This window comes from Tremella mesenterica, assembly GCF_000271645.1.
Source record: "Tremella mesenterica DSM 1558 unplaced genomic scaffold TREMEscaffold_1, whole genome shotgun sequence".
Lineage (NCBI taxonomy): Eukaryota > Fungi > Basidiomycota > Tremellomycetes > Tremellales > Tremellaceae > Tremella > Tremella mesenterica.
The window spans coordinates 643,612-663,513 of record NW_006711225.1 but is presented as its reverse complement, the minus strand read 5'-3'; the positions used below and the strand labels follow the sequence as shown (position 1 = coordinate 663,513).

The following is a 19,902-nucleotide window of genomic DNA, read 5'->3' as shown; positions in this document are numbered from 1 at the left end:
ATTGTTAAGAAATTTATCAAATTGATATGTTCGGTAAGGTAAAGGCTGGAAATCGATGGACGATGATAGTACGATTTAGGAATAGTACTGGGGAAGAAGAAGAAGTGGGCCGAAGTACTGAGTATTTAGTATAACTAACACGACTACTCGTTGTCAGGGCGCTGGTAACTTCGCACAACAAGGTGTCTCAGCAACAACAAACGCCATGACGACGATCAAAATTCCCACGTGTCAAGGATACTGCCCACCCTGGGACAGAGGACAAAGGACAAGGGGACAAAGACTAGGAGTGACAAGGAATATACTTAAGATAACAAGACTGAGTCCAACAAGGAATGGGACTGTGACCCAAGGAATGTCTCTGGCTTGTCTTACAAGGTTAGAGGGAACTGGACTGGACTGGACTCCAAAAGGGTGGCAATGGAAATGACTTTTGATCAAGAACTAAAGAAGACTACAAAGTACAAGATAGGGTTTATATAGACAAATCAGCCTTTTCCAAGAGGCTCGTGCAGACCTGCGGAATGCGAGCGCTCTGAACCGTTCTGCACTGTCCTGCATGCATTGCCTTGCATCCCACCGATAACCACTGATATCCTATGATGCCATATCTGCGTTTACCTACGTCCTACTATGACATCCTACGGGATGCGCCGGAAGTCGCTTGACTTTGTCGAAGGTGGTCGATGAGTAACTATGGGGAACTATGCAGAACATAGAAGTGCTGCGAGAACAAGAGACTGAGAGATTATGCCTTAGCAGGCATTAGAACAGAGGAACTAGAGAATAGAGAATTACTGGGGACTTATGCCTTGCAGGCATGGGAGCTAAGCACCGACATACTAAAATGATACTTGGAGTTTATGCCTGACAGGCATGAGAGCAGAGGTGAAATGTTAGAACACGAAAGTGGAGGTTGAACTTGTTTTGCGCAACAAGGAACACGTGATGGTGTGATTCATGACAGGAGCTCCCCCTCTAAGGGCGAAGTCCTCTGAGCCGGGATGACCTACGCTGAGGTCTTTTCAAAATTGTGGAAGTGTTTTGTTGTGTCGGTTGTTTAGTACTAGAGTTTAATTTTGTTGACCTCATGGATGGGAAGTGGTGTTGAGGATCTTGGAGATGTTGACGACGGAATGCCCTGAAGGCTGTAGTGTTGTGGAGTTCTTCCCAAGGTTCCCATGAGTCATGAGCACTGGAGTAATCTCTCCAATGTACTAGATAATCATATCCTCCATCATTACTGATGCGAGAATCCAGAATTCTATCAATGATGTATTCTTGTTCTCCTTCAACTTCAATCCTAGGTGGTGGATCTTGAGGTTGATTTGGGAGTCCTGAGCGCACTGGCTCTAAGAGGTTGACATGAAAGACAGGGTGAATGTTCATACTAGGAGGGAGATCAAGTTTGAAAGCCAAAGGTGAAGGTGTGGCTTCAATAATCTTAAATGGCCCAAGCATGCGTTGATCAAGCTTGATTGATGGCCTTGAGGTTTTGATATTTTTTCGATTAAGGAATACCATATCTCCAACCTTGAAGATAGGTTTACCTTCTTGAGTGATTTCTTTGATCTTACGATCATAGGACTTGGAATGAGATAACTGCACCTTTTTGATATTGGTGATAAGTTCCTTGTGAAGATTACGGAGTTTATTGATGTGATCTGAGGCTGCAGGGACAGAGGTACTAGGAAGTGGTGGTGGACTAGAAGGATCAAGGGGATGGTAACCATAGGTTGCCTCAAAGGGAGAATGTTTTGTGGTTGCGTGAACTGAGTTGTTATAACTGAATTCTGCCAGATCTAGAAGTGAAGACCAGTTTGCTTGGTCATAATCACAGAATGTCCTAAGATAGTTCTCTAAGACTTGATTGACACGTTCAGTCTGACCATCTGACTGAAGATGGAAAGCTGTTGAGAAGTTGGGTTTGATGCCTAGTCCATTGACAAAGGCTCGCCAGAAATGAGAGTCAAAGATTCGTCCACGATCTGACACTATATCTTGAGGTATGCCATGAAGTCGCATGATTTGTTGTCGGAACATCACAGCTAATTGAGGAGCGTCAAAGCCATCTTCTTTATATGGAATAAAGTGGGCTTGTTTGGTAAGACGATCAACAAAGACCATGATTGAATCAAAGTTACTGGATAAAGGGAGTTTGACTATGGCATCCATACTAATAGATTGCCAAGGACGAGAAGGAACAGGGAGTGGTTGCAAGGGTCCATAGGGTTTATGTCGTGGGATTTTATTTCGTGCGCAAGTGTGACACCCATTGACATAGGTGTTGACAAATTGTCGCAAGCCAGGGAAGTAATAATGACGTGTCAGGAGATCATGTGTCTTTGCCTGACCAAGGTGACCAGAGGTACTAGAGTTGTGGACCTGCTGGAGAAGGTCTGTCTTGAGTTCGAAGTTGTCTGGGACATAGATTCTTTCTTTGAATCTTATGATGTTGTCGGAGTAGCTGAAACCTTCAAGCTTATGTTGAAGTTCAGAAGGACAAGGAGTATTGGGATTGTGTAGATAAGGCATGAGCTCTTGAAGGGTATTATCCTCAGGCTGTAGTTGCTCTATCCTTGCCAAGATGTCGGAGTGAAGTGAAGAAGTGGGGTCAAGAGAGGGTTGTTGAAGGGCACCTAGAATGAATTGACCAGGTTTGAAAAGTGTGCGTGGAGGTGCCTCAGCAGCTCTACTCCCCCCCTGAAGGTCTTGACGTCTCGTCAAGGCATCTGGTTTTCCCATGGCAGTTCCGGGTCTATGAATGACTTTATAATCATAGTTTGCCATGAGTTCTGCCCATCTAGCTTGACGTCTATTAAGTACTTTGGTTGTTGCAAAGTATTCTAAATTCTTGTGATCCGTATAAACTGTAATTTCTTGAGCTCCTTCAAGGTATGGTCGCCATTGTTTGAATGCTTCTACAATAGCAAGCATTTCCTTGTCGTAAATTTCATAGTTGAGTTCGGCTGGTTGAAGTTTTCTTGAGTAATACGCCACAGGGTGAAGTTGATTTTTGTCGTCTGGATGGGAGAGGATACCAGCAATTGCAAAGTCAGAAGCATCTGTCTCTATTACAATTGGCTTGGTGGGCTGGAAATGGTGGAGAATGGGAGCAGTGGTAAATGATTTCTTGAGAGAGTTGAATGATTCTTCCTCAGAGTCACCCCATTCAAACTTAACATCCTTGCGGAGCAGTCTGGTTAATGGTGCAGTGACTTTGGAGTAAGACTTGATGAATCGCCTGTAGAAGTTGGCGAAGCCAAGGAAGACTTGAATGTTGTGAACGGAGTGTGGTGTTGGCCAGTCGAGTACTGCGGAGACCTTTTTGGGATCCATACTGATACCTTTGTCTGAGACGATGTATCCTAGAAAGTCGACTTGATGTTGAAAGAAGGTACACTTCTCTGCTTTGGCCCAAAGATTATTTTTCTTAAGTCGCTCAAGCACGTGCTTGACGTGACTGATATGATCCTCTCTTGTTTTGCTGAAGATGAGGATGTCGTCCAAATAGACGATAACAAAGATGTCGAGATAATCCCTCAGCACATCATTGATGAGGTACTGGAAGGATGCTGGAGCGTTGGTGAGCCCAAAGGGCATTACAAGATATTCAAAGAGACCATAGCGGGTCCTAAAAGCTGTTTTCCACTCATCGCCATCCTTGATGCGGATGAGGTTATAAGCGGCACGGAGATCAATTTTTGTAAACCATGATGCCTCCTTGAGTCGGTCAAGGGATTCTTGAATAAGGGGCAGGGGATATCGATTTTTGCGAGTGATTTTGTTGAGTCCTCTGTAATCTACACAGAGTCGGAGGGTACCATCAGGCTTCTTGACAAAGAGTATTGGAGCGCCTGCTGGACTAGAACTGGGTCGGATAAAACCTTTCTTGAGATTGTCCTTAAGATATTCATCCAAAGCTTTAAGCTCAACTTCAGAGAGCGAGTAGATGGGCCCAAAAGGTGGTCGCGAGTCACCCTCAATAGGAATGGAATGATCATACTGGCTATGTTCTGGGAGCTGGTCGGAGTTGGATTTCTTGAAGACTTCTAGAAAGTCGTGGTACTCGGGAGGTATACTCTTGATTAGAGTGTCCATATCAGGATCAGGATCATCATCGTCCTCAGCCGGAAGAGGATCAATGAGCGAAGTGACTTGGGAAACGGAGGTGATGCCATAGACACAAGCTTTCTTTAGAGCATTGCGAAAGGCTGCTGCACTCACAAGGGTGACCTTGGGAGGAGCCAGAGTGTGGACAGGAACTGGAGACTGGAGTGACTTTTGTCGATTATGTTGTTGCTGGAGAGACCGCGGAGCACCATGCTGTCGTTCGATCTTACTGGAAGGAATCCTCTCAGAGGCACACTGGCCATCTTGAGTGGTCAAGGGGGAACCTGAGGCACACTGGTGCTCTAAGTTACTAGACTGGAGTGGGGTACCAAAATCTTTTCCCATCAACTTGTTAGGTTGACTGCACTGCATCCTACAGTACAGGGAAGAGAAAACAATGGTCTGACGGGACCAATTGATAACAGGATTGTGTCGAGAGAGCCATGGAAGGCCAAGAATGACTGGATAGTCGCCAAGGGAAGTAATGTCAAGGGAGATCATCTCCTCATGACGAGTTGAAGTGGTTTGAACAGAGAGGTTGATGGGGCCAGAGTGGTGTGTGATAGCACCAGAAGATATTTTTCTCCCATCAATAACATGAAGGTCCATAGGTTCATCCTTCTGGACTGCCGGGATAATAGTTTTGTCGAGGAAGGTCTTGTTCAGAAAGCTGTTGGTAGCTCCTGAATCAAGCATAGCATAAGTGTGGTAGTGTTTGTTACCAAAGGAGAGTGTGATTGGAATACACAAATGCTCCTGAGGATTGTCCGGATTAATTGATAGTGTTGAAGCCGTTGCCGTTTGACGTTTGAAATACCGTGATTGTTGCCCATGATTAGGCCCCAGAGCAGGGGACTGAATTAGGCCTGGGGCTGGGAGTTTTTTGCTTCCTGAGGTGCTTTGACAGCATTGACCATTGCAGGAGACTGTTGCTTGTTGGGTCTTGCCTTGCATTGATTGGCAGTATGACCGGGCTTTCCACAGTATAGGCAAAGCTTGTTCTTGAATCGATGCTCACGCTCTTGAGTTGTGAGAGGAGCAAAGCGAGGTCGGACAGCATCCACTTCCATAGGGACAGGAGTGAATGTGTTGGAAGGGGTAGATAAAGTACGAGTGGATTGGGTAGTGAAGGATCGAGAGTTGTTGAAAGAGGAGTTGTTGTTACGTGGAGGGGTAGACTTGATAGTGTTGACTGGAGCGACACCTCTCTTGCGGTTGAAGAGGAGGTTGTCCCAAATGATAGACTTGTTGATAAGATCCTTGAGCGTCTTGAAGTCATTTGGCGTAAGAATCTTATCCTTCACATCTTCCTTCAATCCGTCAAAATAGGCATGGCGGAGTGCCTCATCATTCCAATGAAGAAAGGCCGCATGCTTTTCAAAAAGTGCTGCATACTCTGATGCTGACTTATTTTGCTTGAGTGTCTTGAGTTTGTGACGTGATGTCTCAATGATGTCGGAATCACCAAATGTCTTTTCAAATTCCTTTTTGAAAGCTTCCCAGTTATCAACCCATTCAGGACGAGTTTCAGTATGGTTCATAGCATGAGGCATGTACCACTGATAAGCTTCATCCTTGAGGAGATTTGAGGTGAAGGCAATCTTGGATTGGTCAAGAGCATAGGTGCGGGGTTGGGTATTGAAGACTGTGTCACACTTCAAAAGAAATACCAGAGCTTCATCTTTACGGCCACTGAAGGGCGGTGGTGAAGTTATCTTTGGTTCCTTTGTGAAGGTGGGAGTGGAATGAGAGTGAGAGTGAGAGTTAACCTGTGCATTAAGTAGTTCTTGTTCAAGATGGATGATGCGTGCTTGCATCTCCTGGAGGATATCTTCAGCAGAAGGGATGGCTTGGGGTTGGATGTCAGGAGTGATGGGGATTGGGTCAGACATAATGAATTACTTAGCTGAAGTATTTATAATTCCCCAAAGTATTTCTGAAGACCAAGTATTATTCTTAATATCCCTTTCAAACTAAAGTCAAAGATGTATTATTTGCTTCCTGGAAGTTGAAGTTGTTAAACAATTTATTTTCTTGAAGATCAAAGTGTTCTTGAGTATTGTTGAAGTTGATAATTATTGTTGAAGTTGATAAATATTTCCTGGAGTTATGGAACAAGGGTATAACTAGACCTAAGATGTTAAAGACAAGCAAGGACAAAGAGGTGAGTTCTTGATACTGTCAAGGATACTGCCCACCCTGGGACAGAGGACAAAGGACAAGGGGACAAAGACTAGGAGTGACAAGGAATATACTTAAGATAACAAGACTGAGTCCAACAAGGAATGGGACTGTGACCCAAGGAATGTCTCTGGCTTGTCTTACAAGGTTAGAGGGAACTGGACTGGACTGGACTCCAAAAGGGTGGCAATGGAAATGACTTTTGATCAAGAACTAAAGAAGACTACAAAGTACAAGATAGGGTTTATATAGACAAATCAGCCTTTTCCAAGAGGCTCGTGCAGACCTGCGGAATGCGAGCGCTCTGAACCGTTCTGCACTGTCCTGCATGCATTGCCTTGCATCCCACCGATAACCACTGATATCCTATGATGCCATATCTGCGTTTACCTACGTCCTACTATGACATCCTACGGGATGCGCCGGAAGTCGCTTGACTTTGTCGAAGGTGGTCGATGAGTAACTATGGGGAACTATGCAGAACATAGAAGTGCTGCGAGAACAAGAGACTGAGAGATTATGCCTTAGCAGGCATTAGAACAGAGGAACTAGAGAATAGAGAATTACTGGGGACTTATGCCTTGCAGGCATGGGAGCTAAGCACCGACATACTAAAATGATACTTGGAGTTTATGCCTGACAGGCATGAGAGCAGAGGTGAAATGTTAAAACACGAAAGTGGAGGTTGAACTTGTTTTGCGCAACAAGGAACACGTGATGGTGTGATTCATGACACCACGCTACGTGTCTCACATTCATATAAGTTAAGGATACGCTGACGAACTTCGACGAGGTTTGATATGCCCAAAGTCCTCTGTCTCACATACAACGTAATTCTCACGGGTAACATCAACAACCACGATGAACTTCGACGAAGTAGTCCGTCTCATCATCAACACCCTACGGTGCCACCTACCAACAACTGGTGTTTTGACGATTGTTTTTCCTACAGCCCGCTGAGTGTCCTTTTTCTTCATTACATGCATACGAAGCTCACGAGGACGTTCGCACCTAAGGAAGGGGCGACTGTCACGAACCATGTCGTGACATCCCTGACAACTACCATCACCGACCCTCCTTTCACCATCACCGAACCACTATTAACCACCACCCCGAACCACTGAGACCAACTACGACGAAGTTACGAGAACCTAGGGATTATTTGTCACGACAACCCGCCTAACGGAGAACTACGGCGAAGTTAAGAGAAAGGAACCGAGGGAGAGTGGAGTAGGGGAAGTTAGGCGAAGTTAGTCGGAGTAGGATATCGGGGATATGGCGAGGTACGGCGAAGTTGAACGAAGGGGACTGAGCGCGAGGCTGTACAGGGGTTGAGGGACGTTCTATGAGAAGAGAGGGGAAGTATAGATAGTTTACAGACCGCTGAGCTTCTTCAGCGATCCTTGATTGTTGTCAGTAGCGAGAGATATATTCAGTAGCTACAACCTTCGAGTTAAGGAGAGCTACCACCGAGCAGTTCAACGTACTACGGCGAAGTTAGCCGCAGTTCATCGACGATCATCTTATCATTTACCACTCGACGTATCACTACGGCGAAGTTAGCCGTAGTTACTCAACGAGTACCCTGTCTTAGTGAGACATCGACGCCCCACTACGACGTAGTTAGCCGAGGTTTGTCGACCGTCGGTCAGTAGAGAAGAAGAAACGACGATTGTGACAGCCGCCTGTTAAACGTCCCAAGCTAAGTATTCATACCGGTGATCCTCTATCAACACGAACAAGCAATGAAAGCGTCCACAAAAAACGAGCAGCTCTGGCTGCCTCAAAGATCAGAACTGACGATTCCACCGCAAAGCCACCAGACATCTGTGTGAGTCTAGATCTCAAGTCACCATCAGAAGGGTGGGACACGTCTCACTGGCCTCAGAGAGGGGGGAGTCTAACGACACCCTTGACTCCATCTCATGATCCACAGTCTCAAGAAGAAACTTCAAATTCCTCGCCATGCGATTCTCGCCTGACCCCAAGGGAGGAGATCGTGGAGAACTCGACAGCGAGTCCACCCTACACACCTGGGAAGTTTTCGGAGCCCTTATCTACCCCTGTGGAATGGGCATGCAACACCTGAAGCATTGAAGCATAGGCAGTGACTCTCACCAGTGAACTCAAGCTGGATGACCCATGTTGATGGGTGAAGTTTTTCGCTTTACTTACATATGCTATGTATATATTGAGAAGGACCATATGATACACCCGTAACAATCTGTTATCTGTTCCAGCTGTCACATATCACACACGGCATTGCCTCAAGGTGCGGGACTTGCTTTGCATACTTTGGCCTTGATTCCGCCTAGTGAACGTGGCGCAGAAACATTCCCTTCTGACAGGAATTGAGGCAGAAACGGGTGACTCCCAAGCCAGAAACGACGTGTGAAATGTTCGGCCCGGATGTCGATGTCAGCTTTCACTCCTTCCTTCTTGAAGAAATTGATCCTACAATGACCAGAATAGCAGACCTTCTCAGTGTTGAACCGGCCGGCCACCTTGTGAAGACGGTCATTTGGGAGACATGTGCCACACTGCCACATTGCACGCTTGTGCTTCCTATGACCAGGTGACTCGTAAGTAGTCCCAGTAGACTGACTACATATACACAGGCGTGGCCGCTGAGGAATCCATTAGTGACAAAGACCTGATAGATGATATACATGTATTGAACACACTGATGACCTTGACTAATGCCATCTCCACATCCCCCACCCAAGTCCATCGTCACTCACAAACATCTCCTCGACTTGATCATGCCCCGCCGCAGCTACGGCTACGGCTAGAGGGAGGAGATGTTCCGGAGTAGGATGAGCCGATTTATAGAGCGGGTGACGGAAGAGGGTCAATGTGGTCTCGAGGGGTTTGGGGGAGGTGAGAGCGTGAGTGATAGCGTCTAAGAATGGGCGAGTGTACGCTGTCCCTCGACCCGAGACTGTATCTTAGCTATGATCCCTCGGTTATTTAGCCCGTTTCATACTTCCTGATCCTGGAGCTCTTTAACTGACGGGATGACTATGGATATCCACCAAGATGGGGTGGAGATTCACGACGAAAAAGCAGCGGTAGAAGAGTGGGACGGCTCCCGATTGAGGCGTGGATGAGTAGGGAAGAGCTGTTAGAGAGACTCACAGAAGTCACGGAGATTATGAACCGCTTGGCCTGAAGCAATGATAGCATAGCCCTGTTCCCTCAACGGCGCAAGAGCCTTCCCGAGCTTAGCAGCGGAGATCGCTTGTCCATCGCCGGGTAATGATACCTGTACTAAAGGTATCTGTGTCTCACCCGCAAAAGCGACTTTGAAAGGAACTCGTCTATCAGCAAAGATCAGGAGAACGATAGCCAAAACAGCTCACCCCATACTCCATGATCTATCCCCCTGTTGATCAAGTCATAGGGAAGAGCCGCCGATTTGAGAGCTTGTTTTATGACTTCCACCAACTTGGCGTCTCCGTGAGAAGTGAACTTCTGTTCGTAAAAATGAGGAGGAAAGTTGTAAAAGTCATAGATAAGTGGGTTCGTCGTATCGGTATTCACTAGTCGTCAGTCAAGAGTCATGAGCGTCTTCGACACCTTCTCCTCAAATGCCGAGAGCAGCCATCGAAAGAGATGAAATATTGCAAAGCAAGTGGCAAATCGGATAAATGTAACTTTACTTACCTCTTACTCCCTCTGATCCAGCTTCGTTCTCCCAGTGCGCAGATACCACCACCAGACCACGGGGGTTAGATGCTTGGATCTCTTTCCCAACCTTCTGCCAGGCTTCATATGGCTTGCTGTCTTTCTCGAACATAGACGAGGGGGCCTGACGGTGAGTGCCTCCTTCTATGAAGCATATCTTCATGAATGGAACTTACTCCGTGCGAGATGAAGTAGACATTCCCCCTTGGGATACTGGTAGGTAGTGTCATGTCTCTGATCCAAAGACCCCGTCTGCCCAATATCACAGCTATCGACACGATGACCAGACCAATCCAACAGTAAATCGGATGCTTCCTGAACACGGTGAATGAGTGCAATGAGACAATTTTCCTTGACTTTGCTTTTCAAATATGAAGATCTAGATTAGTGAAATAGATATAACATGCAGATTCGATGATGATATAGTGACCATACCCGTACGGCCAAACGGCCGTAGGAAGGACATGAATTGGAAACAGGTGAGAAGGATGAGGTAAGTTAAGGGTTCCTCCACTTCCGGCGGAATAAAGACCGAGGTAATGACCGACCCTTTGGCTTCGGAGCTTGTCGGTAATTAACACGTTGTGGCAGTCATTGGGGGCGAGTCACGTGACAGCGAACACAAAGTCTGCTTCAAATCCCAATGGCTCTCCTTCGTCCGTAATATCATGTCCTCGGTAGCATCTTCCTCACGCTCAGCATCACCCGAAAACAGTAAAGCATCACCATCATCCTCAGATAATGAGAACGTCCACTCTACTAGAAACTCACAAAGCCCCGGGCCGTCCAACGATGACTCCCCTAGGACCTTTGCCTCCCTAGGTATCATTCCAGAACTATGTCAATCATGTGCCACTCTGGCCTTCAAAGCTCCGACTCCCATACAAGTCGAGGCCATACCTTCCGCTTTGCAAGGAAGAGATGTGATAGGTCTGGCTCAAACGGGATCGGGAAAAACGGCTGCGTTCTCTTTACCAATATTGCAAAAGTTGTGGGAAAATCCTCAGCCTTTTTTCGCATTGATTTTGGCACCGACCAGGTGAGTCAATCCTTTCTATTCCCCAATCATTTATGACACTCAAATACGGAGATTGTCCTGCGTAATCAATGCATGAAGGCTCCACTTCGGGACAGAGACTGATAAGACAGAGAATTGGCTTATCAAATATCCCAACAGGTCACTTCCCTAGGATCCCCCCTTGGCGTACGGACGGCGGTCATAGTAGGAGGAATGGATATGATGTCACAATCCATTGCTCTTTCCAAAAGGCCGCATGTCATAGTCGCGACTCCGGGTAGATTGATGGATCATCTGGAGAATACCAAAGGGTTTTCATTAAAGAATGTCAAATTTCTCGTGAGTTCCCCCCATTGTCACTTGTCCGGGAAGAAATGGCTGACTCGTAGGTGATGGACGAAGCGGACAGACTTCTTGATATGGACTTTGGACCTATCATCGATAAAATCCTCAAGGTAATTCCAAAGGAACGGAATACGTACCTATTCTCCGCTACAATGACTACGAAGGTTGCCAAGTTGCAGCGGGCGAGTCTGAACAAACCTGTGAGAGTTGAAGTAGCCACAAAGTGAGTTTTCCAAAGTCTCATCGCTTGGGGACTTGGTCGAGATGTAGCATATATATACTGACTTGCAGATATTCGACCGTTTCTACCCTCCTCCAGCATTACCTCCTTCTTCCACTTAAAGCCAAAGATACACATTTGCTATACATCGTCACTGAACTTTCTTCTTGCAGCATGATCATCTTCACCCGTACTGTGGTTGATGCTCAACGTTTATCAATCATGCTGCGTCGCTTGGGATTTCCTGCTATACCCCTGCATGGCCAAATGTCACAGAGTTTGAGATTGGCAAGTTTGAACAAGTTCAAAAGTGGCGGAAGGAGCATTCTTGTAGCGACGGATGTGGCGAGCAGAGGCTTGGATATCCCCTTAGTGGACTTGGTTGTTGTGAGTGGTTCCGTGAAGTCCCAACCTCATCATTTGCTTCATCTTCAGCTATGGTCTTCGCGGAGATATGACATTGACCCACAGAATTATGACATGCCCATCAACTCGAAAGATTACGTCCACCGTGTCGGTCGTACAGCCAGAGCGGGACGGTCAGGCAAGTCGATCACCATGGTCACACAATATGACGTCGAGATCCTTCAGCGTATCGAAGCCCATATCGGTAAAAAAATGGAAAACTTCGCTGTCGATAAGGAAGCCGTGGCTGCGTTTTCGGAGACGGTGGCTCGTGCTAATCGAGAGGCGGCTCTTGAGATGCGTGAATCTGGTACGGGAGGTGGGGGCGGCAAGAGGGGTAGAGATAAAGGCAAGAGAAAGGGATGGGATGATGAAAGGGATAGAGATGATGATGTTGTGGAAGGAGGTATGCCGGCCAAGCGAAACAAGAACAAATTTACGGCTGGTAAAGGGAAGAAGGGTCGATAAGACTTGTGACGTGAGAGTGCTTCGTGGGTCGGATCTCATCATGCATGTCTCGGGTATCATCGAAGGCCATATCCGTTTATCGTGGTGTAATAAAGCCATAAAGGAGTTTGGCCCCATTTGGCTATGTCAATGGAGGTCCACCCGTCGTCAAGCTGATTTAACATGACCCACATTCGCTTGACTTTCTTGCTACCCTCCCACTGCTACACTAATCACTTTCTGTACGTTTTAAGCTAAAGATCAGACAATCAAGTAAGCAACATGGATAATCATAATGATCCAAGTCTCACACCGCCCCATAGCGACGACATGAACTTGCCGCCTCAAGAGGAGGATGAGGAAGAAGATTTCTACGAAAGAGACCCCAAGCTGCAAGTCGTACACATCAACGATGAGCCCGCCCCAAACGTGCCCCATTACGTTGAATTAGTGGACATCTCCCGTGACGCCCTCGAGTCTGACTCCTTGGTTTTCACGCCTCATGCTTGTCAGACCTATTTCGATTGTCCTTGGGACGAACATCTCTGTTTTCTGACGACCGATCAAACCAGACAAACCGGTGGTCACCTAAGATACACTATCATACCTGTCGAGTCCCAAAGAGGCACATTCACGGTGGTCCGACCAGATGCTAATTGTGACATCGAGTTTACTACGGTCACCACTTTCAATGAACATTCCGATAGCCCGAGTAGAGTCATTAGCGGGGCGTTCAGGTCTCTCGTTCCTAATACCGACCTTTGGCGCATAAATGATACTACTGATGATTCACGTGACCCAGATACAGTAGCTATCTTACATCCTCTTCAGGATTTCACTATCATTGACCCTGGTCTGGCAAACGCTTTGTCTCTCATGTTAAAAGGAAATGAAACCTTCGAAAAATGTACCATGGACAGTTGGATGGCTAGGCGGACTGCAGGGACAGTAGAATCACAGACGGAACATGGGAGACAATACACAGATTGTGAGGAACAACTGACGTTGACTCCGAGATGAAATGGTCACTCGGGGCGTCAAGCAAATGGTGTGATAACATTGACGGAGAAGGAGTTGTTATCACACTGATACTGTTTTATTGAAACGAGTTGAAATGAATGGAGTGATGTACTGAATGAATTGACATTTGCAGTCGTGCGGAGTTCTAATCCTTCTAGCCGAGAAACCTGATTGTCTTCTTCCGTCACCCACGTAGTACTTTCATGATAACCAAACACTTATCTCCGCTCGCTTGACTTTCAAATCGCTACAATCACATCCGTGACACTAAGGAGATGCTGACAGATGTCATATTGATCAATTCCTTTGTTACAACTTGTTGGACTGTTGGCGGATATAGATACCGCTTACTTCCTCTCCATTTTCCCTCATTCCCTCAAATTTTCATACATATCGAAGATCGCGAACATCTCTATACCGTCGCTTCGCTTGCTCTCATCGATACTTGGTGAGAAAAACATCCCGGCGGATCCCAAAGTGAAGACAAGTGATACGTAACAATTGGCTCTGTTGACGTGAAAAGGAACTTTCATACATCCCATTGACATGTCACATCAAAATCAAGTAGAGTACCAAAGCATACTGTCATGAACATGACTGCCACGTCGGTATTAGGACATCAGGGTCCACGGGGTTATGGTTGAGGAGTCCCTGAGCGTAGTCAGCAGATACATTATTCGAAGCTATCTGTTATCTCTTCGAAGAATGTATCTTCCTCTGTCTGAACTACAAGTATCGTCTAAGCACTAGTCAGTAGCAAGGCCTTGTCTCTCGAGAACCTAGAGCCGTCTTGACAGTAGATACATTCTTCCCGTACTTGTACCGACCAGTGCGTAGACGACACTTCCCGTTGCTGGAACCGGAAGTTAGGGTAACGTAATAGACGAACCCAATCCAATAGATATCAATTATAAATCAATAACATGCCACCAAAAAAGAAATACATTCGACCAACAAATTCGGAACCGCCCAATAACCAGGATGACGGCGCCTCGGTTGTTAGCGAGACCAGTACCATACGCCGTGCTGGTCGTCAATCCTGGAGGGGTCGGACGGGACTACGTAGGCCCGAGACGCCACCACACCTACCAACGATGGCGCAGTTGCCGACTGTACGACCCGCAGTCCTAGCCACCTCCCGCGAAGGCTTACTACTACAGCAGGCCGAGATCGTGAGGCGACTCGCGGCACTAGGGACGGACCCCGGGGTACACCAGGATCCTGATGACGCTTTGGGGGGGCGTCAAGGGACAGTCAGCGACCCCGGTGGTTTCCGCTCCCGAAGGCTCGACGAACTGAGCGAGATCGGTAGCCGTAGTCGGCAGGTTGACGAGGTGAGCGTGGCAAGGACACCCCGAATGGTCAGCGAAGCCATCAAGGCGATACCCAAACCCGATATGTTCCATGGGGAAAACGATTTGGACAAGCTCGAAGCCCACATTCGTCAGATCAAACGTTTCCTGACAGTAGCGGCGACAATCTACCCAACGGAGGAGGACAAGGTGCAGTTTGCATCTATGTACCTAAGGGGTAACGCCGAAATATGGTACGAGAGCTTGCGAGAAGACGGCAACGAACCCCACACACTCGACGGATACGTGGACACACTTCGCGAGATGTTTGGACCAATGGATCGAGAGCTGGAACTACACCAGCAAATCCGAGAGTGCACTCAGACAACTACAGTCATGGAGTTCTCCATTCGTTTCAGGTCTCTGACGTCAAGGTCTGACTACGACGAACACCAGAAATGTCTTGCTTTCTACGATGGACTACGTCCCGGGGTACGACGAGAGTTAATGCGGCTGCAGCACAGGCCAAGCTTCCACGACCTGGATAGGCTGGTGAAAACGGCTGTGCAACTGGACAATGCGAACCGCCAGGCGTTCGACCTTGGAGGGCGCCAGGGTCTAAACCGCGCGGGCGACCGCCAAGAAACTCCACAGAGTCGCCGAGTACCAGGACGTACTCAAACACCTGAAATTCCTCGTGTCACCTCACCGTCCTCGACAGCGGTCAACCGGCCTTCGTCGACTCCTCCCACGTACTCGCCGAGACCGGGCCAGTATGTATCACGCACTGGAGAGAAACCGGCAAATGTACGTCCCACGTCGGCGCCGCCTGGTACTGGGACGGTCAAGTGCTACAACTGTGGAGGCATTGGGCACATCAGTAGGGATTGTAGGCAACCTAGACGGGACACTCGCCAGCTACGAGTAGCGGAGTTGGAGGATATAGATGAGATAGACGGGGAGTGGGATTATGGGGGCGAACAGGAACTGGAATTACAGGAATTGGCAGGAGGGTACGAACAGGAGGCGGATCAGAAGGAGGAAGAAGGAGGGACGGATGTGCAGTTGAGGACTGTGGGATTAGTAGAAGGCAAGTGGGGAGAAGAGGGTTGGAATACACTGTATGATGAGTGGGGATCTACTGAGGAAAGGATGGAAGTGTTAGAGGATAACTACGGATCAGCAGATGGTGATGAAACAATAGAAGAAAACACAAAAACATTAGAAAACCCAGAAAACACAAAAAAAGGCTTGAGAAACGGATTGGTAGTCAGCGACTCGGATAAGAAAGAAAAAACAGAAAACACAAAAAAAGGCTTGAGAAACGGATTGGTAGTCAGCGACTCGGATAAGAAGGAAAAAACATCAAAAACATTGAGGAAGGTCGACGATGAAGGCGTAATTGGGGAGTCAGGAGGTGCAGACGGCGCGTATGAGGGGTCAGAGCGGTCAGGAGCGCGAGTGAAGTCGAAGAAAAAGGACGGCAATGTGGTGTATTTCGACGCCAGCCTCGTCAACCTTTTCACTATCCCTATCTGCATCGTCGAGAGGACTGAGACCTATCCCTCTGCCCTGTTGGACTCGGGTGCGACGTGTAACTTTGTCGATGACGCGTTTGTGGTTGACCAGGGGTTGGAGCAGGTGTTGCTCAAGAGGCCACAGACCTTGGTGTTGGCAGATGGCGCTCACGCACAGACCGGACGTATTACCCACCGAGTACGGATGACGTTGCTGCTGGGTGCGGGATTCGAACCCTACGAATCAGATTTCTTAGTCACCCCAGTACGGGTATCACAGATTGTCCTGGGTCTGCCGTTCTTCGACAAAGTCGACCCGGACGTGCGCTGGGCTGAGCGACAACTACGACCAAGGGGGGGGCAAGCGGTGCTGTACTCGTCGATCACGCAGGAACAGGTGCAGGTAAAGACAGTTGTACCAGCCAACTACCACGATTTTCTCGATGTCTTTGAAAAAGGCTCAGCTGACCGCCTACCCCAACACCGACCTTTCGACCATACCATACCATTAATGGACGGTAAGTCCCCTCATACTGGACCAATTTACCCATTGTCTGAGAGCGAACTCGCCGAGTTACGGAAGTATCTCGACGAGAACTTAGCAAAAGGGTTTATCGTACCTTCTCAATCTCCTGCGGCGTCGCCTATCCTTTTTGTCAAAAAGAAGGACGGTAGTCTGCGACTATGTGTCGACTATCGCCGGCTTAACAGTATTACTATTAAAAACAGGTACCCGCTACCGCTAATTGGCGATCTGTTAGACCGCCTTAAAGGCGCGAAGGTGTACAGTAAACTGGACTTGCGAGGGGCTTACAACCTCCTTCGTATTGCAGAGGGGGAGGAGTGGAAGACGGCGTTCCGTACGAGGTTTGGTCTTTTCGAATACAGAGTTATGCCTTTCGGCCTCACTAATGCACCAGCCTCCTTCCAATACCTGATGAACCATATATTCCACGACATACTTGACACGTACGTGGTAGTATATCTGGACGACATTTTAGTGTACTCGCCAGACACAACAACACACATTGCACATGTCAGGGAAGTACTTAGGAGGCTGAGGGAGAACCAGCTGTTTGCAAAGCATGACAAGTGCGAGTTTCACGTGCACCGAGTGGAGTTTTTGGGGTTTGTGGTGACACCACAAGGGGTAGAAATGGACATTACGAAGGTGGAGTCGGTGAGGGCTTGGCCGATTCCGCGGAACCTGAAGGAGGTACAGTCCTTCTTAGGGTTTGCTAATTTCTACCGCAGATTCATCAAGAGTTACGCCAAAGTCGCCGACCCCCTACACGCACTCGCCAAGAAGGACACACCTTTCAGATGGGGTCCCCGTGAACAGGATTCAATGGACCAGCTGAAGGATGCGATGACTACAGCACCTGTACTCCGCCACTACGAGCCCAATGATCCCATTCGTGTGGAGACAGATGCGTCGGACTATGCGCTAGGCGCCATATTATCACAGACAGACGGGGAGGGCGTGGAAAAACCTGTTGCCTTCGCATCCAGGAAGATGATACCTGTGGAGTTGAACTACCCTGTTCATGACAAGGAGTTCCTGGCGATATTCTTCGCGTTCAGTACTTGGCGGCAGTACTTGGAAGGGGCGCAGGTTACGGTCACCGTACTCAGCGACCACAAAAGTCTAGAGTATTTCCTCACAACAAAGCAGCTGACACGTAGACAGGCGAGATGGAGCGAATACATGTCTGATTTCAACTTTTACATCCAATACAGACCAGGGAGACAGGCAACCCTGCCCGACGCCCTGTCACGCAGAGCTGACTACCGTCCTACAGACACAGACAAGACAACTACGTCCCCTGAGCTCAACGACCACAACTTCCGTTCTTTGTTGCGACCAGACCAGTTCTTGGGAGTACGTGTGGTACCAGCGGCAACAGCGGGCGTGCTTCTGGACGTGGACACGGAGATGCCTAACGACCCCTCTTATGAAGGGTGGAAGGCCAAGGCTGAAGTTGGTGAGAAGTATACGGTAGACGGAGAAGGGAGACTAAGATACGGGGGATTGGTGATTGTGCCAGAGAAGGTGAGGAACACGGTATTACACGAGTGTCACGACAGCGTACGCGCCGGCCACCCAGGTGTAGCAAAGACGTACGAGAACGTCAGTAGGTTTTACTGGTGGCCAGGGGTGAGAGATGGAGTTAAACAATGGGTAGGGTGTTGTGACACTTGCCAGAGAACAAAACATAGTCGTCAAGTCCCAGCCGGACTGTTAATACCTATGCCAACAATCCAGCGACCCTGGGCGTCGGTAACAACCGACTTTATCACTGGGCTTCCCACCTCTTCAGGATACACGGCAATCAGTGTATGGGTATGTCAACTCACAAAAGCAGCTATCTTCTGCGAAACAGTAACTACCGTCGATGCGCCCATACTCGCCGACTTATTCCTCAAAAGGGTCTACCCACGAACAGGGCTTCCAGAGAGAATCGTGTCAGATCGAGGCACCCAATATGTGTCGTCTTTCTGGCGTACGGTCACGACACTGATGGGTACGGCGACGAAATACTCGACTGCGTACCATCCCCAGACCGATGGCCAAACCGAGATTGTAAACCAGTGGCTGGGCCACTATCTCCGCACGTTCGTCGATTACGACCAACGCAATTGGCAGTCCCTACTACCGCAGGCGGAGTTTGCGTACAATAGCTCGGTACATACCTCGATCAATCTGTCGCCTTTTGAGGCGTGGATGGGGTACCAACCAAGAGTCTCAATGCTAGAGCCAATCTCTGAGCCAGGAGGGAGTGGGGAAAGCGAACAGGGCAGACAGTTAGTACGGGACGTGACTGAGTTGTACGACTGGCTAAATCGCCGAGTACGGGAGGCGCAGGAGGCGTACAAGAAACAGTTTGACAAGAAGCACAGATGGGTAGTGTTGGAGATAGGAGACGAAGTCATGGTTTCCACAGCGAATATTAGGACACTGAGGGCTTCCCGGAAGTTGGAACACAAGTGGATTGGGCCGTTCAAGGTGACTGCGAAAGTTAATGATAACGCCTACAAGATTGAACTCCCCAACTCCTACCGTATTCACGACGTTTTCCACATTTCGGTGTTAAAACCATATAAGCGAATGGATACCCCAAGTACTGGGTCAGTTGATGCACAGGTAGAACCACCGGCGCCTGAAGTTCAAGATCACACTCAGCAGCCACCACCTGCGCACTTGGCAGAAGGAAATTCATGGGTCTACGAAGCCATTCTGGGAGTTGGGGATCGCAGGACTCAAGGTGGGGAGCTAATCAAGCATTACAGGATCAAGTGGTTGGGCTCACCACTGAGTGAGAGTACGTGGGAACCGGGAGAAGAGGTGGAAAACGATCCTCGTTTCAGGCAGCTATTCGAGGCGTACGAGGCACGTACGAAGGAGGGGAGAAGGCTCAGGGTGGAGCCATCCCACCGTCAGTAGTCGCCAAAGGCGACTACTGGGGAGGCCACTACCAACTACAATTCATTCCTTAGTGGCAGATAGTATCGTTCCTGGACATTTTTCACCTAAAACAGAACTCTTTAATCACGAAACCTCATTCATCTTATAATTCGACGGATTCACAGCTACAGATAGGGATCACGAAAACACAGTTGCTGACTACAGACTATATACACACCAACCCACACCGC

The 19,902-nt window shown here is 48.2% G+C and overlaps 3 protein-coding genes across 3 annotated transcripts; 2 read left to right on the top strand and 1 right to left on the bottom strand.

Moving 5' to 3' along the window:
* Positions 1–8,990: 8,990 nt before the first annotated feature.
* Positions 8,991–10,211, bottom strand: TREMEDRAFT_24432 (uncharacterized protein; the record flags this gene model as incomplete). Its single annotated transcript, XM_007000435.1, has 5 exons — positions 8,991–9,235; positions 9,433–9,609; positions 9,657–9,836; positions 9,961–10,105; positions 10,158–10,211. 5 exons carry the CDS (start codon positions 10,209–10,211, stop codon positions 8,991–8,993), a joined length of 801 nt encoding a protein of 266 aa, XP_007000497.1.
* A 438-nt stretch (positions 10,212–10,649) lies between these two features.
* TREMEDRAFT_41472 (uncharacterized protein) lies at positions 10,650–12,437 on the top strand (the record flags this gene model as incomplete). Its single annotated transcript, XM_007000853.1, has 5 exons — positions 10,650–11,020; positions 11,131–11,338; positions 11,389–11,567; positions 11,636–11,951; positions 12,036–12,437. The coding sequence occupies 5 exons, from the start codon at positions 10,650–10,652 to the stop codon at positions 12,435–12,437; spliced, it is 1,476 nt and encodes a 491-aa protein (XP_007000915.1).
* Positions 12,438–12,698: 261 nt separating this feature from the next.
* On the top strand, positions 12,699–13,436 carry TREMEDRAFT_58206 (uncharacterized protein; the record flags this gene model as incomplete). The annotated part of the gene is made up of 1 exon (XM_007001123.1): positions 12,699–13,436. One exon carries the CDS (start codon positions 12,699–12,701, stop codon positions 13,434–13,436), a length of 738 nt encoding a protein of 245 aa, XP_007001185.1.
* Positions 13,437–19,902: the final 6,466 nt, after the last annotated feature.